The 19004-nt window shown below is 33.3% G+C and overlaps 1 protein-coding gene across 8 annotated transcripts in view; it reads right to left on the bottom strand.

Annotated features, from left to right (window-relative positions):
* Positions 1-19004, bottom strand: part of LOC127705237 (dihydropyrimidinase-like) — a 71197-nt gene continuing 52193 nt past the window's right edge. For 6 of the 8 annotated variants that reach the window (XM_052209567.1, XM_052209568.1, XM_052209573.1 and 3 more), the window contains 8 exons: positions 16929-17049; positions 14618-14774; positions 10237-10378; positions 8312-8395; positions 7090-7269; positions 6211-6297; positions 3264-3453; positions 1-666 (listed from right to left, as the gene is read on the bottom strand). In XM_052209567.1, coding sequence (XP_052065527.1) covers positions 581-666; positions 3264-3453; positions 6211-6297; positions 7090-7269; positions 8312-8395; positions 10237-10378; positions 14618-14774; positions 16929-17049 — 1047 coding nt within the window. In that variant the 3' untranslated portion in view covers positions 1-580. Of the gene's footprint in view, positions 667-3263; positions 3454-6210; positions 6298-7089; positions 7270-8311; positions 8396-10236; positions 10379-14617; positions 14775-15806; positions 15928-16928; positions 17050-19004 lie in introns of all 8 variants that reach the window. The other 2 variants (XM_052209569.1, XM_052209570.1) reach the window with 2 other exon arrangements.

The raw sequence follows: 19004 nt of genomic DNA on the forward strand, positions 1-19004 counted from the left end.
GTCCTTCATAATGTAATTGGAAAAGAAAAAGGTCATATCTAAAATAAATTACATTCATACTCAACATGATTGTTGCTGTATATTTCTATACTGAAACTTAATGTCTTGTAATTTAATATTTGTTTTAGAGATTATTTTTTCAAAAAGCACACAAAACTGAGGGTCTGGATTGGGGGTATTGTTATTTCTGTATTCTCAATGAGTTCGGGTATATCTATCTCCTATGGGTAATTTGGTGACTTACAAACAAATCTCTTTTTAAATGCAATCCTTTCCTGTGTATATTTAAAAATCTAATATAGTCATAACATCTTGATCTGCATATCAATTGTGGCCTAGTAAAGTAAGATCTAAGATACACACATCCTTGTAAAACAGGTGTATTATCTACGAGATACACACATCCTTGTAAAACAGCTGTAAACCAGATTATCTACGAGATACACGATGATAAACAGACAACTAAATATGGAGATACACAATGATAACAATGACAATGCAGCAAACTGAAGCAGTCTTCAAATGTTATAAATAAAAATGTCAAGAAAATGCTGTAGTTATGTCCCTTGTTAAAGGGAGATCACCACAATCCTGATGATTTTCCTCCTGGAGGGTTTAATGATCTGGTTGTTGACCTCCTTGGCGATTTCTCATCAATTTGGAGACCTGAAAAACACAAAAATATTCCTAGATTCTCATTCTACTGGTTACAAAAATAGGTTGTGGTGTTAAAACATTTTTTTTTACAAATTTTGGTAAAAATCTGTAGAAAAAAATGATAGAATAAAGCCAAGAATGAAAATAAAATTAAATCTGTTCCAGTTGGAAAGGAAGGTTGGTGATTTTTATCAAAAGATCTATTCTTATAACAGCCTAAACAGAAATAATCTAAGCTCTGTCAAACTTTTTTTTCACTTGGTTGCTGTGTGATTGATAGCTACCCACATTCCATTATTTATATATTAGCCCTATAAATAGATTATCAGTTCACTGCAGTGCCATGATGCTAATTAGTCTCTGCATCTCACTGTACCAAGTTGTTATAGAGAAATTTATCAGTTTTACACCATGTTATTGTTTTTAATTTTCTATGATATCTGAACATTTTAGAACAACAACATTGAATGAGTTTGTTCTGCAGAATTGAATGCAGAATTTCACAGTATAAAATAAGTGACAGTGGATTATAAAACTATTTAGATACATATATATCAAATGAAAGTCGAAAAATTACGGTTTTATCTATTTGATTATTAAAAATATTTGTAAACCTCGTTTAATAAGCACAAAAAAGACAAAATAATATATTTTCATTATTCTATGACAAACTGCTTTGTGTGAACCTGGTCCAATAATTTAAACCAAGAGTGTGAATTTTCCTTGGAGTTCGTTATTTTACTTTTCATTGTCCTTGCTCTGACTCAAAAAAGTTGAGTGTGCATCCATTTTTTTCTTCTAAATGAATTCTTAATTAATAATTATAAACGTAAGAAATCTTCTATCACTGTATTTTCTCAAACATCAAAGTTTAACTTCTTTTCAGAATCAAAAGCGAACGGCGCTATTTTTCGTCCTTTTCTAGATAATCCTCATCAAAACCTATAAATTCTTAGTCGGAATCGTCTTTTAGAAACATTTCTCTTACAAAATCCCGATTTTCATGGTCTACTACCTATGAAAACACGTCCCTGTCCCCTACTTCTACAACCACTTATCATTGTTTCAAACTCGAATGTAAACAAACTACAGGGTCAATTTTGTCATCAAAATAATTTTATAATGGAATGCGGGAAGCAACCAATGAAAACATCTTTCTACAGGGAAATCCCTCTTCTGACGTAATATCTACTTAAAATAAAATAAATGGAGAATGTGTCCCCATGGACACAGATGATGCCCCCGCTTGCATACAACATTTTAAAGGGACATAACTCAAGAACAATAAAAGTGATGCTACCCAAATTTCTACTTGATCTGAGTTTTGTAGTAATAAGTATTGTGTAAAGGTTTCATAATGTTTGGTTGGGACAAACTTAAGTTACAGAATGGAAACTAAAAATTTTGCAATTTTTTTATTAATAAAGGGGCATAACTCGATAATGATTAAAGTGATGCCACCAAAATTCAACTTGATCTGTGTTTTTTGGTAAAAAACATTGTGTATAAGTTTCTTAACATTTGGTTGAGGCAAATTTAAGTTAGAGAACGGAAACTAAAAATTTTGTAATTCTTCCATTGATAAAGGGGCATAACTCAGAACGGTTAGAGTGACGCTACCAAAATTCAAACTTGATCTGTATTTTGTGGTAATAAGCATTGTGTATAAGTTTCATAACATTTGGTAGAGGCAAACTCAAGTTAGAGAACGGAAACCAATTTTGGGACGTACAGACGGACAAGGGTAAAACTTAATGCCCCCTCCGCTACAGCAGGGGCATAAATATCTGTGTGATTTGATTGGCTAGAACTCGAAACCTTCAACTTATACAGAATCTCTATATAGTGATGAACGGCACTGGATGAAACTACCGGAAGTTAACATATCGACGAATGGCAGTAGAGTAAAGGTATATGCAATAACTATATCTACGTCCAGCAGTACTAGGGTAGTGGTTATGTGCCTCAAAATGAGAAACACCAATATACTGTGGATTCATAAATCATTACTCTTTGTGGGATACCAATTTATGTAGATTTCATGGGTACAGGTGAACCACGAATATTCAATGAAGTACAAATTTTCTAGTCCTGTATGCAGACTCAGGCCAAACCACAAATATCCATGAAAATACAATTTTTCCTGAATTCAAGAAAATTGATACTCACGAACATAAATGAATTGACAGTATGCAAATTACAAATGTCTGTGCTATAATATGTGTTAGACATGGTGCTATTTCTAATAATTGACTCAGCTTACAATAACGATGTAAAAACTTAAGAGTTGTTAAATGTTTGAATTGTAAAGAACTGAATTTCTAGACCATTGTTAAGTGGGAAAATGGGGATTTTTTTGCGGCTGAAGCTGCATCACATGGGGCCTTTTGGGGTTTTCAAATTTAGGAAAAATTTTATCACACTTCGTACTAGAAAATTGGACCACATCTGTGAGAATGACTCAGCTTCGAAATGGGCCATCATAATGATCATACATATACAAGTTTAGGATATATGGACAGAGGAATGGAAGAAAAAGGCTGCTATTATCACTCAACTACAATGAATTGCCCATATGGATACTTGTATATATAATTCTTATATACCACTTAAAGAGAAGGTAGAATCTTGTAAATTACGAGCTCCACTGCTGGTCATCGGTCTACCGTGAAATTCAGCATTGTTTGGTACTATTGGGTTGTCTGCTACTATTGATTTTTCTTGCATCTGTGTGGCTGTTATCTTAGCAACTGGACCATCATAGGGTTCTCTGTCCACCTTACAAGGCTTGTTAGTCTGAAAGTAAAAATAAAAGGTAAATACTTTTAGAACTTCAAGGTCATTTTCAAGGCTAAACTACCATAACCGTCTGAACATACATATAAAAGTTCAATTTAAATGTCATTTTCAAAAAGTTTACAGAATATTTTCATCTTAAGGAAAAAATTAAAGATTAATATTTCCAAAAGTTCAAGGTCATTTGTCAATGTAAACTGCCTTGTTTGTCAGGGGTACAATATAGGGTAAAAATTTCAAAAAGTTCAAGGTAATTTTTCATTGTTAACTCGACTACTCAATCTGAATGTAAATGTAAAGTTTAATATTGACAAAAATTGAAGATCAGTTGTCTACAAGGCCTGTTTGTGTGAATGCAGTAATAAAAAGTGAATTATTCTAAAAGTTGAAGGTCAATTTAAACTATCTTACAGGGCTTGTTGGTGAAAATGTAGAAATAAATGGTCCAAATTTTTTTTTAAATCAAGGGGATTTGTCAAATTGAATTTGCAAGAAAGTTCGCAAGTGTAAGAAAATAAAAAAGTAATTAATGAAATCTTTTCAAATATGCTGACATGAAAAAATATAAAGTTCATTGCACTTTGCGTTTGTTTGCTTTTAACCCTTGTTTTTTATGTTTATGTACTTTTTTTCTGAATATATACCACGTCTGTTCTTACTGATACAACATGTAGAAATGTGAGCCAATAATGCCCATGCTTTTTAAGTATTCAATAAACAGGAAGTTGAAGAAAAAAGAATCTGAAAAAGCATTACACAGTAAAACATGTTCAGAAAGCTCTTATTGGTAGTTTCGTAGAAAAATGTGACAAAAAAGTTTATAAATCGCCAGTATGTTTAGAATATATAAGTTTTTGTTTAGTTAATAAGCAAGATGGACAAAGGGAAGGGTAAATGTATCCCTTAAGATAAAAGTCAAGACATTAGTCCTTAGAAAGAAGTAATACGTCTGCGCAATATCCTAATGGCTGTAAAGTTTATTCAGACACAACAAAATAAAATGCTCCACAGTGTGCAGATTTTTATGACTGCAGTGGTCAAACCCTGGACAGTTGGGGCAAATATGGACACAACATGCAAGCTTGATACAGCTCTGAATTTGGATTGTGATTAAATATTTGACACAGCATAGGTTTCTGACACAGAATGAATGTTGTCTAAGAACTTAAAAATTTGAAATTGGACATTTACCTATCATGGTCCGATGTCCAAAATCTAAATACATGGTTAGATTCAGCATATCAAAGAACCCCAAGAATAAAAAATTTTATGAAATCAAACAAGTTTTATTCTGCAACCTTTGGATCTCAATGTGGACCAATTCAAAAAAACAGGGCCCAAAATCCACAATCTAAATACACTGTTAGAATCAGCATATTTAAGAACCCCAAAAATTCAGGACTTTGAATTAAACCCTACTGAAATTCATCAAGTAATAAGCAATTTATATAAAGTTTTAGAAAAGTATTGTTTTTGGCCCCCTTTCTCGTACACATTTGGAGCCATAACCCCCCCAAAAAACCCAACCTTTTTTGAGGTATTGAACCTTATGGTACATTTTCATAGAGATCCATACACTTATAATCAAGTTATTGTCCTGAAACAAGAAAAATGCTTATTTTGGCCCCTTTTTCCTAAACAGTTTGGACAATAACCCCCATAATCAATCCCAATCTTCCTTTCGTGGTATTGAACCTTGCGGTGCAATTTCAAAGAGATCCATACACTTATACTCAAGTTATTGTCTGGAAGCTAAATGTCTTTGGCAGCGATGACTAAGACATCACCACACCATAATACAAAACAAATACTTTTAAATCCTACAAAATTTAAGACACTTACCCTTTCTCTCTCTCTAATCCTACTGAACACGGCCTCAGAGTTACTTACCCTTTCTCTCTCTCTCTAATCCTACTGAACACAGAGTTACTTACCCTCTCTCTCTCTCTCTAATCCTACTGAACACGGCCTCAGAGTTACTTACCCTCTCTCTCTCTCTCTCTCTCTCTAATCCTACTGAACACAGTCTCAGAGTTACTTACCCTCTCTCTCTCTCTCTCTAATCCTACTGAACACAGTTTTACTTACCCTCTCTCTCTCTCTAATCCTACTGAACACGGCCTCAGAGTTACTTACCCTCTCTCTCTAATCCTACTGAACACGGCCTCAGAGTTACTTACCCTTTCTCTCTCTCTCTAATCCTACTGAACACAGAGTTATTTACCCTCTCTCTCTCTAATCCTACTGAACAAGGTCTCAGAGTTACTTACCCTTTCTCTCTCTCTCTCTCTAATCCTACTGAACACAGAGTTACTTTCCCCCTCTCTCTCTCTAATCTTACTGAACATGGCCTCAGAGTTACTGACCCTTTCTCTCTCTCTAATCCTACTGAACACGGCCTCAGAGTTACTTACCCTTTCTCTCTCTCTCTAATCTTACTGAACACAGTCTCAAGAGTTACTTACCCTTTCTCTCTCTCTCTAATCATACTGAACACGGTCTCAGAGTTACTTACCCTTTCTCTCTCTCTAATCCTACTGAACACAGTCTCAGAGTTACTTACCCTTTCTCTCTCTCTAATCCTACTGAACACAGTCTCATAGTTGCTTTCCCTTTTTCTCTCTCTAATCCTACTGAACACGGTCTCAAGAGTTACTTACCATTTCTCTCTCTCTAATCCTACTGAACACAGTCTCAAGAGTTACTTACCCTTTCTCTCTCTCTAATCCTACTGAACACGGCCTCAGAGTTACTTACCCTTTCTCTCTCTCTAATCCTACTGAACACAGTCTCAGAGTTACATGGAAGTGGTATAAATCTTCCCATTCCTTGTGTTACTCTAACCTATAAAAAAGTAAAATAAATGAATGTTTATTGGATACAGAGAAATTAATAATGTGTTGTTAGACATTTGGCTGTGGGAAATATTCTTTAAAACATGAAATCTTAAATTGTTCAATCATTTATGTCAAGTTACATGTATATCATAACTATGTTTAATGTCATGCTCTTCTCTGCAGACAGTTTATGAAGACTGTATACTAAGTCAGTTGAATGTGAACTTTTTTTCAGTATGGAAAAAATATGGTATTATTATTAGCGGATATTGTTTTTGTACAAATTTTCAGGTATTGCTGGTACTCTTAGAGCAGTACTTTGTGGTTTTTTTCTTTTTGCAAGTCTTTTTAAAGCTTGACACATGTTTAGACACCTGTCTATTGACAAGACTGTCTGTTGACTTCTAAATGTCTTTTGGTTATTATGTGTAGTTTATTGAGCTATGTCTCATTGACGCATTTCACAAATCTCCTTTTATTAATATGTATTTAGGCAAAAGAAAAATATAGTTGTCTTTTACCTCCCTTCTTACATGTACCTTAAATTTTCAGGCTTACCTGAACACACAAATATTTTGGTCCTGCAAGTTAAAGTTCAAATAAATTAAAGTTATTTTATCTACCTATCTATCTTAATTTTGTTTTCCTGCCAGGCAGCAGGGAATAAGTATATATTGTTTGACCTTAACTGCTCCTCATCTAAAACAACATGGCCGTTTGTCATGACATACTCTGCAACACCTTGACACATCATTCCTCAAAGATATTGAAATCTACAACTTTATTGAATAATATTTACCTGTCCCTCATCTAAAACAACATGGCCGTTTGTCATAACATACTCGGCAACACCATGACATGTCATTCCCTCAAAGATATTAAAATCTACAGCTTGATGATGTGTCTTAGCACTGATTGTTCTTGAAGCATTAGGATTCCAAATTACAATGTCTGCGTCTGAACCTACAGCTATACGCCCCTGTAATAAATAAGTCCTAGGTTACAATGAATGCGCTTTGGGTATCTGTTTGAGAGTTGTCCCATTGGCAATCATACCACTTCATATTATTTTTATATATATAGATAGGTTTCAATTTGACATTATTTGAGATTGAGTTATTTCCCTTGGCAGTCATTTCAGAGGCGTAAATGGTTCATTTTCTTAATTGAATTACCAAACTGAATTATGTGGTACAAACAAGTTTGATGAGTGATCCTTACTAGGTAGTAGTGATGAATTATGTAAGGCTAAAAGAAATGTCTAATGTCTAGTGGTCAATCTATACTATTAAATGAGAAGACCTCATTTTGTTTGTCGATTCTCTTCCTTCCACAATAAATTAATCATCATGTCTCTGAGTCCTATAGGTACCATGCATAGTCGCATTGGTCATCCTCGCTTATCATTATTCCGTTAGGGTTATTTTGGGAGTAAAACAAAAATAAAGGCGTCCATATATTGTTTCCGTCATTGGGTGGACTTTTAGGACTGTTTAAAATTACACATAATTTTCATAGGTACTTGGGAACAGGACAATTATTTTCGCTTTTTCTGTATACTATGAACATACATATACTATAAATAAAGTGTATTTGCTGTTTACTTTCAATTCCAAGTTTACTATCAACGGCAGTCATATATTATATAGAGATTATAGTATAATGGTGTTCATAGTAATATACAGAAAAACGCGAAAATAATTGAAATTAATAGAAAACAAACAAAAAATAACGGATTTTGAAAAAAGGGGAGAGCTAAAAAAAATTGTTCTGTCCCCCAAGTACCAATGACTTTTAATACCTTTCCTGAAATTATCCAGTCATAAAATCTTTCCCAAAAAATGATCTTATGCACAACAGTTTACATACCTCAACCACGCTCTAAATGCTCGCGATTTCGCTGGTGTGTTCTAGTATAAGTTGAATTTGGCTGATTAATGAAGGAATTTTTGCACGTAGACCTCCAATATGCCCATAAAAGTGAAGTAACTCTTATTGCATCAATAGAAACATATTATTACCTTTTGAGGATAAATATTAAATATTTTAGCAGCATTAGTACTAGTTACAGCTACAAATCTACATGGATCCATTTTACCAGTATGCTGAAATAGAAAATATAATGTATTCATAACAAAACAAAAATATTTTCTGACATTTCAAAAGTATGCAAGCAAGTTTAAATAAACCTATGAATAGGAAAGACTAGTTGGGTTACGGTTCACAGATGCATATATCCTTTTTTTTTTATGTAATATCCAGCATGTACATAAAGAATACATATTTTTCTCATTGGAATAGAGTTGGGTTCTGAAGAAGAAACGCCATTCCTGCAGTAAAATGGATTAGCCCTCACTAAATAGTTGAAATAAGAATAAACATAAGTAAAAAACTGTGAAAGTACTTTTATTCGTGGGGTACCAATTTTCGTGCTTTTCGTGGATGACTTTATCCACAAATTTAAGTGTCCAACAAAACATAACAACTGTCGTCCAAACCAAGACATGGAAAGATCCCCTGTAGGTTTGACTACATGGATACGGGCATATAATCTAGAGAAAACATCGAAATATCAGCAAACGCACTATGAACTATGTACAAACTTCAGACAGGATTTTAATCTTGAAAAAAATTAAGTTGCACGACTTTTAACCTTTTAATTCTCATGAAAAATTAGTTTGAAAGATGAAAGTCAGACTTCCGGTGATGATATATGATGATGAAGTGTTCATCTTATCTCCTAATGATTCTCTCACAAAAAAAAAAATTCATATTGGGCTTGCTTTTTTATTCCATAAGTATTATTTCATAAGTATTAATTCAAAGTACATATGTAGCATTTTTTATGCAACCTTTTTCTTTAAATGTCATGTTTATGGCCCAATTAACACCGTTGATGATCGTTAATCTGTTGATCATTCCAATTAGGTTAATTAGTGTCACCACTTCTGATTACACGTGTGTTTTAAACAATTAAAATGTTGACTTTGCAATTTCCTTCAATGGAACAATTTGTATTCAGAGATGAATCAGCTTATTTCTGAAAGGAATTATTTTATTAAAAATTTGACGAATGTTGTTAGAACCGAAAGACGAACAAGTAAGTGAAAATGAACACTATGAACAAGATTATTTTCAAGAATCTTCGTTTCTGATGGGTTCAAATTCTTCACCCGAATATTTTTTCAGAAAACTAAAATCCACGAGTTTAAGAACCCACGAACATGTAACTTTTGCTCAATCCACGAAAATTGATACCCACGGATAAAAGTACTTTCACAGTAAACATGCATAAAATAATAAAATACTGTTATATTCATAAATATGTTTGTATGTAGTACAGTATACATTAGTGTATTAGATTTTTGAAGGTGGTGGACATGGTTTCAAAGGTTCGTAACTCTTTTAAAAATAATTGATCGGCACTGATTTTCGAACTCGTTTGATACATTGCTAATATAAACCTACATTATAAGTTTCTTTACAATGTGGCAAAAATTGTACACACAAGAGCGCTAACGATGCAATTTTCCATGTAACTAATATTTCCAAGGGCATAACTCTTTTACAATAAGTTCATCGGCACTGATTTTCGAACTTGTCCGATACATTGCTGATAGAAACCTATGATATAAGTTTTATAAAAATTTTCCCAGAATTGTATATGTAAAAGCACTTAGAAGACCAGACGGACGGACGCCCGGAATTTCTATGCCCCCCACAACACATTGCGCGGGGGACCAAAAAATATATTGTTAAGACAAATTGACAATAAAAAGAATAATAGCATTTTATATACTGATACTGACTTCATCAGCTCCCTCTCTCTCAAAGATATAAACAATGATAACAATTATACTGATTGAGGATGCAGAACGTGATCAGTATTATCCATAAGCTAAATCTACAAATGCATGAATTGTTCTCATTGTAACAGAGTACCTACCACACCCTTCTCCCAAATGACAGACATTCTATCCTCTACACCATTTACTCCATTCGGTATTTTTCTAAAATCGTCTTTTCCTAAAGCTTTCTGATCAGCATTAAATGTACAATTATCTGTTCCCGTAACTTGTAAATCATTACTGTAAAATAGAAACAAAATGTGAGGGAATCAGTTCCCATATTTGTTTGAAATACAACTGATGAAAATGCCTTCTGTTTTTTAACACTTGCATGTCAGACGATTTTTTTTCAAAAATAAATTTACATCTTATGCTTATTTGTCAAGTTGTTCTGCTGTATTAGTTTTTTGCCTCTATTAGGATACCTTGGATTCATTTTTTTATTTTTAAGATATCACATTTTGTAGTTTCATTACCATGATTACTCGCTCCTTCAGTTCAACAGTTATTAATAAAATGCTTCGCTGGGCGCAGCTTGATACGACCGCAGAGGTCGAACCCTGAACAGTTGGGGCAAGTATGGACACAACATTCAAGCTTGATACAGCTCTGAATTTGGATTGTGATTAAATATTTGACACAGCATAGGTTTCTGACACAGAAAGAATGTGGTCTAAGAACTTCAATTTTTTTTAATTTACCTATTATGGTCCAATGTCCAAAATCAAAATACATGGTTAGATTCAGCATATCAAAGAACCCCATATATTCAATTTTTGTTGAAATCAAACAAAGTTTAATTTTGGACCCCAACTTGGACAAACTTTAAACTGGTCCCATAATCAAAAATCTAAACACATGTTTAGATTCAGCATATCAAAGTACCCCAAGAATTCAATTTTTGTTAAAATCAAACTAAGTTTAATTTTGGACCCTTTGGACCTTAATGTAGACCAATTTAAAAAACGGGACCCAAAATTAAAAATCTAAAAACACGGTTAGATTTGGCATATCAAAGAACACCAATAATTCAATTTTTGATGAAATCAAACAAAGTTTAATTTTGGACCCTTTTGACCTCAATATGAACCAATTTGATAGCAGGCCCACAAAATAAAAAATCTAAATACATGGTAAGATTCAGCATATCAAAGAACCCCATATATTCAATTTTTGTTGAAATCAAACAAAGTTTAATTTTGGACCCCATTTGGACCAACTTGAAAACTGGGCCAAAAATCTAAAATCTTAATACATGTTTAGATTCAGCATATCAAAGAACCCCATATATTCAATTTTTGTTGAAATCAAACAAAGTTTAATTTTTGACCCCAACTTGGACCAACTTGAAAACTGGTCCCATAATCAAAAATCTAAACACATGTTTAGATTCAGCATATCAAAGAACCCCAAAAATTCGATTTTTGTTAAAATCAAACTAAGTTTAATTTTGGACCCTTTGGACCTTAATGTAGACCAATTTAAAAAACGGGACCCAAAATTAAAAATCTAAATACACGGTTAGATTTGGCATATCAAAGGACCCCAATAATTAAATTTTTGATGAAATCAAACAAAGTTTAATTTTGGACCCTTTTGACCTCAATATGAACCAATTTGATAGCGGGCCCACAAATAAAAAATCTAAATACATGGTAAGATTCAGCATATCAAAGAACCCCATATATTCAATTTTTGTTGAAATCAAACAAAGTTTAATTTTGGACCCCAATTTGGACCAACTTGAAAACTGGGCCAAAAATCTAAAATCTAAATACATGTTTAGATTCAGCATATCAAAGAACCCCATATATTCAATTTTTGTTGAAATCAAACAAAGTTTAATTTTGGACCCCAATTTGGACCAACTTGAAAACTGGGCCAAAAAATCTAAAATCTAAATACATGTTTAGATTCAGCATATCAAAGAACCCCATATATTCAATTTTTGTTGAAATCAAAAAGTTTAATTTTGGACCCCAACTTGGACCAACTTGAAAACTGGGCCCATAATCAAAAATCTAAACACATGTTTAGATTCAGCATATCAAAGAACCCCAAGAATTCAATTTTTGTTAAAATCAAACTAAGTTTAATTTTGGACCCTTTGGACCTTAATGTAGACCAATTTAAAAACGGGACCCAAAATTAAAAATCTAAATACACGGTTAGATTTGGCATATCAAAGAACCCCAATAATTCAATTTTTGATGAAATCAAACAAAGTTTAATTTTGGACCCTTTTGACCTCAATATGAACCAATTTGATAGCGGGTCCACAAATAAAAAATCTAAATACATGGTTAGATTCAGCATATCAAAGAACCCCAAGAATTCAATTTTTGATGAAATCAAACAAAGTTTAATTTTGGACCCTTTTGACCTCAATGTGGACAAAGTTGATAACGGGGCCCAAAAATCAAAAATCTAAATACATGGTTAGATTCAGCATATCAAAGAACCCCATATATTCAATTTTTGTTGAAATCAAACAAAGTTTAATTTTGGACCCCGATTTGGACCAACTTGAAAACTGGGCCCATAATCAAAAATCTAAATACATGTTTAGATTCAGCATATCAAAGTACCCTAAATATTCAATTTTTGTTAAAATCAAACTAAGTTTAATTTTGGACCCTTTTGACCTTAATGTAGACCAATTTGAAAACGGAACCAAAAATTAAGAATCTAAATACACGGTTAGATTTGGCATATCAAAGAACCCCAATAATTCAATTTTTGATGAAATCAAACAAAGTTAAATTTTGGACCCTTTGGACCTCAATGTGGACCAATTTAAAAACGGGGCCCAAAATCCAAAAACTTAATACACGGTTAGATTCAGCATATTAAAGAACTCCAAGAATTCAAGAATAAAACCCCATTGAAATTGATCAAGAAATAAGCAATTTATACGAAGTATCTTCTTTTGCACAATACTGTGCAATTGAATATTTCTTGCTATTGTGCAATACTGTACAATTGACAATTTCTTGCTATTGCGCAATATTGTGCTATTGGATATTTCTTGCTATTGCGCAATACTGTGCAATTGAAGATTTCTTGCTATTGCGCAATACTGTGCAATTGAAGATTTCTTGCAATTGTGCAATACTGTGCAATTGAAAATTTCTTGCTATTGCACAATACTTATTATATAATAATTTACACATCCTGTTTGGTGTGTATCTCCTACCATATCATTATTATTTGCTTTTAAATATTAATCAGAAATAACCAACTTAAAATGGAAAATTTTAAAAGAAAAAAAAAAGGAAAAACAGAAAAAAAAAGAAAAAAAAAAATTCCCCCCCCCCCAAATTTTTTGAACCCCCTTATGATTCATCACCCCCAAACTCAATCCCAGCCTTCCCTTTGTGGTATGGTACCTTGCAGTACAATTTCAGAGAGATCCATACACTTGAACACAAGTTATTGTCTGGAAACTAGAAAAATGCTTATTTTTGGCCCCTTTTTGGCCCCCAATTCCTAAACGTTTCGGGCAATTACCCCCAAACTCAATTCCAGCTTTCCCTTTGTGATATGGAACCTTGTAGTACAATTTCAGAAATATCCAAACACTTACACACAAGTTATTGTCATGAAACTAGAAAAATGCTTGTTTTTTGCCCCTTTTTTGGCCCCTAATTCCTAAAATTTTGAGGCAATTACCCCCAAAATCAATTACAGCCTTCCCTTTGTGATATGGAACCTTGTGGTACAATGTCAGAGAGATCCATACACTTACACACAAGTTATTGTCTGGAAGTTACAAAAATGCTTATTTTTGGCCCCTTTTTGGCCCCTAATTCCTTAACTGTTGGTACCATAACCCCCAAAATCAATCCCCACCTTCCTTTCGTGGTATTGAACCTTATGGTAAAATTTCATGGAGATCCATTCACTTAAACTAAAGTTAGAGTGCGAAAACCAATGTGTCTTCGGACGACGCCGGACGACGCCAGACGACGACGACGACGACGACGACGACGACGACGACGACGACGACGACGACGACGCCAACGTCATACCAATATACGACCAAAAAATTTTCAATTTTTGCGGTCGTATAAAAACTGCTCATATTATACATGTCATAGTAACTTCAAACTACTACTATCAAAGTAACTTAAAATTTGAATTTCAGGCAGAACTTTCTTGAGGGTCTCTGTTGAATGTGTATATATACAAAAGCCAAATCAAAGATTAATATAAGGTATGGACAAAATATAACGCTGAATGTTGATAAGGGACATAGTTATCAAAGGTACCAGGCTTATAATTTGATACGCCAGACGCGCGTTTCGTCTACATAAGACTCATCAGTGACGCTCAGATTAAAATAGTTAGAAAGCCGAAAAAGTACAAAGATGAAGAGCATAACTCAGGAAGATATTGACAGATTAATTAATCCTTGGCCAAGGGACATAACTCAAACTGAATAACATTTTTCATAAATTAATTTATCCCAGTACATACTTTGCTAACAAATCCATAAGATAACCTGGTGTAGTAGGGTCAGGCCGGAGTGGTGGTCCCATCACATGACCAGCAGCATGTCTCCAACATTTATTCCAATAGTGTGTTCCATCTGTTCCTAAACTAGCAGCTATTGGTTCACCAAATACAACTTTACCTGTAAGAAATCAGATAATTAAGCTTATGTATTTTTTTGTTATTCCGCTTGCACCCCTCCCTCCAAAATAAAACCTAAATATATTGAATACAGTAGTTATTTCCAAAGCCTTATATGTCTTTTATTATCCAAATTTTTTTCAGGCATTTTTTGTTTGATTGAAATTATGAAAATATGATATTACTTTTGGTTGAACAATTAACAAAAAATGGGAGTTTCAGGAAATGCTGCATAAAAATATAAATAAAATAAAAAATTTTATTTTTGAAAAACCTTTCTCCCATAGCAAATTTGGCGAGAAACAAAAGCATCATAAAAATTTCAGAATTTAATAATTGTTAAGAAACTGTGATTGCAGTTAATCCAGTTCTGTTCAGTCACTTTTCAGGATTAACTCAAGATGAAATGTGTCTCCACAGTTGAACACTCTCAGGCAACACACACATAGACTGAACTAATTAGAACTGACCAAATCTATATATCTGAACAGCAGTGAAAATTGCTGAACGAACATGTCTGAAATAACAATTTGATCTTGTTGCTCACAAATGACACCCCAATTATTAGTAATCAGTAAACAGGAAGTTGATGAATCATGGATGTATCATTTCCTTACATGAAGGTTGATTCCAAATGACAGAATGTCTTGATTTGTAGTTCCCCAATAAGGAAAATGCAAAAAAAAATCATACATGGCCATTATGTGAAAGAATCTACCAGTATTCCATTAATAGGAAATTGATCAGCAATAAAATATAAAAATGCATCACACAGTATAGTATGCTTGCTCATATGAAGCTTGGTACCAAATTTCAGGATTATTTTCAGTTCCTCAGGAAAATTTTACCAAAATATTGTGGGACAGATGGACTGATGGACAGACAAAATGTAAACCCATATACCTCAACCTTTGGAGCAGGGTTAAAAAAACTGAGCATTACAAAATAAATTGTAGTTCAGTCTCTTCAGACTGATAAAGCCCAAAATGGCCGTGTTTTCATCACTTCAGATTGTTACAACATCGACTGTTACCTTCTCTCCTAGCCTCATTGATGACCTTCCCAGCAGTTTTACTCATCACCTTGACGATATACAAAGGACAGTTTGCCTGATTTGCAATAGCTATTGCTCTCGATGCAGCTTCACCTTCAACCTAAGAGTCCAAGGTCAAAAGTTCAATTTGTATTGTAATACAGGATCATTAAAGAGTTTAACATGTTAACCTTGTGGCAGGAGAAGTATATTTTGAATCATTTATTCCAAAGTTTATTGTTTACTTCTTTAAAACCAAATGTTTTTGTTTGGTTTCATTTAATCTATAGGAAATTAGCTCCAAAATCAACTTCTCTCAATTTCACCAATGCAACCAGGACTCATGCTATTATCAAAACCTTGTTACATTGCTGCCACCACAATTGTTATGTGTTCTAACATAATATAACTATAATATTGAAGAAGAAAATACACTACAGCTCAGATGAATATTTTAATTTCCACCAGCCCACCTCGACCAACCTATTTCTTCCTGCCCACCTTGACCAACCTAGGTCTTCCTACCCACCTTGACCAACATATTTCCACCAGCCCACCTTGACCAATCTATTTTCACCTGCCCACCTTGACCAACCTGTTTCTTCCTACCTAAAGTTAACCTCAAAATTTAGTATTAAAAAAACATATTGATTCCAAAATTGTAATTTGTTTTTCAAAGGTTAATGTATGTTAACTTCTTATGATGGGTGACAATAAATGGTATAACCAATCTATAAGATGGTTGCAGGGGTAAAAGGTGAAAAGAGAAAAACCCATCTGAGCTGAAGTCTAAAAAAGATTGCATGAAGACGATCCAGGGAATGCTTATCAGTCCAAAAATATTGTTTCCACTTAAATTCAAATTCCAAACGCCATTTACTGTAAAGTGCAATTTCGCTAATTTCACGATTAAATTTAAAATCGTGGCAATAAACACCTGCAAAAATTTAATCTTTAAAAAAAAATTTAAATCAGAGAATTAAGGGGCCAAAAAGGAATCTAAAGTAAAATCACTGATTATGGTTTGCCCTGGCAATGATGAAATTTTAACTTGGTGGATATAATTTACACTAAAAACCATCTTCGTGCAATCTTCTGTACAATCATGCTAAGCTTGCTCACCTTGTCGACGAGCTTTAGTGACAACTTTTGCGGCAGATTTACTCATAACATGAACAATATATAACGGACAGTTAGCCTGATTGGCTAAAGTAATTGCTCTATTCGTAGCCTCTGCTTCAACCTAAACAAACAATAACCATCATCAAACGATAAACAAAATACATGTAGAAGTCATACAAGCAATCAAAATAAAAACATTGAGTGTCAAATGAAAATCACAGAAATGTATTAGTCTTTCATGTACATAATGTATTAAAATTCTAACTGAAGGATCTGGCATGCAAATAGATAAACTAATATAAATAAATGTGGATAGTGTCCACATGTGGACACAGATGATGCCCCCGCTTGCATATCATATAGTTATAAAGGGACATAACTGAAGAACGGTAAAAGTGACGCTACCCAAATTTGAATTTGATCTTAGTTTTGTGGTAATAAGCATGTGTGTAAGTCTCATAACATTTGGTTTAGGCTAACTTAAGTAGAGAACAGAAACTAAAAATTCAGCAATTTTTCTATTTGTAAACATGCATAACTCTAGAACGGTTGTGTATAAGTTTTATAACATTAAGTTGAAACAAACAAAAAAATTCAGCAATTTTTATGTTTATAAAGGGACATAACTCAAGAATGGTAAAAGTGTCGCCACCTTATTTCGTACTTAATCTGTATTATGTAGTAATAAGAATTGTGTATAAGTTTCATAACAGTTGGTTGAGGCAAACTAAAGTTAGAAAACGGAAACAAAAAATTTGTACTTGATCTTAGTTTTGTGGTGATGAATATTGTGTATAGGTTTCATAATGTTTGGTTGGGGCAAACTAAAGTAACAGAATGGAAACTAAAAATTTTGCAATCTTTCGATTTATAAAGGGCATACCTCAATAATGGTTAAAGTGACACTACCCAAATTCAACTTGATCTGTGTTTTATCAGTGGAAGTCAAAATTAAACATTGCATTGTATAAAGCATTGATTGTAGTTGATTCAACTATAATCCTGGACAAAGGAAGATAACTCCAATTTTAATATAAATTACTTGATATTTACAAGAAAATAAAAATTTTGCAATTTTTCTTTTATAAAGGGGTATAACTCTAGAACGGTTAAGTGACTCCACCAAAATTCAAACTTGATCTGTGTTTTGTGGTAATAAGCATTGTGTATAAGTTTCATAACATTTGGTTGAGGCAAACTTAAGTTAGAGAACGGAAACTAAAAATTTTGCAATTTTTCCATTTATAAAGAGGCATAACTCTAGAACGGTTAAAGTGACGCCACCAAAATTCAAACTTGATCTGGGTTTTGTGGCAATAAGCACTGTGTATATGTTTCATAACATTTGGTTGAGGCAAACTTAAGTTAGAGAATGGAAACTAAAAATTTTCCAATTATTCCATTTATAAAGGGGCATAACTCTAGAAAGGTTACAGTGACGCCACCAAAATTCAAATTTGATCTGTGTTTTGTGGTTATAAGCACTGTGTATAAGTTTCATAACATTTGGTTGAGGCAAACTTAAGTTAGAGAACGGAAACTAAAAATTTTCCAATTATTCCATTTATAAAGGGGCATAACTCTAGAACGGTTACAGTGACGCCACCAAAATTCAAACCTGATCTGTGTTTTGTGGTAATAAGCATTGTGTATAAGTTTCATAACATTTGGTTGAGGCAAACTGAAGTTAGAGAACGGAAACCAATTTTGGGACGTACGGACGGACGTACGTACGTACGTACGTACGTACGTTCGTACGTACAGACGGACAAGGGTAAAACTTAATGCCCCCACCGCTACGGCGGGGGCATAAAAAAGGAGATGTAGTATGATTGCCAATGAGACAACTCTCCACCAGAGACAAAAGGACATAAGTGTAGGTTGTTTTATGAATTTATGTCTAAGGTTACAATGTGATGAACTGTTTTGGTACTTTTCAGAAAAATATTTAAATTCCAAAATTTGTTTTAACCAAATCTCCAACTTTTGTTTTTGAAGACAAATCACAACTGCACAATAATTTTTATTTAATTCTGATTTTCAATAAGGTTTCATTATAAACAGGATAAAACTTTA

This window comes from Mytilus californianus, unplaced genomic scaffold (genome assembly GCF_021869535.1).
Source record: "Mytilus californianus isolate M0D057914Y unplaced genomic scaffold, xbMytCali1.0.p SCAF_6, whole genome shotgun sequence".
Lineage (NCBI taxonomy): Eukaryota > Metazoa > Mollusca > Bivalvia > Mytilida > Mytilidae > Mytilus > Mytilus californianus.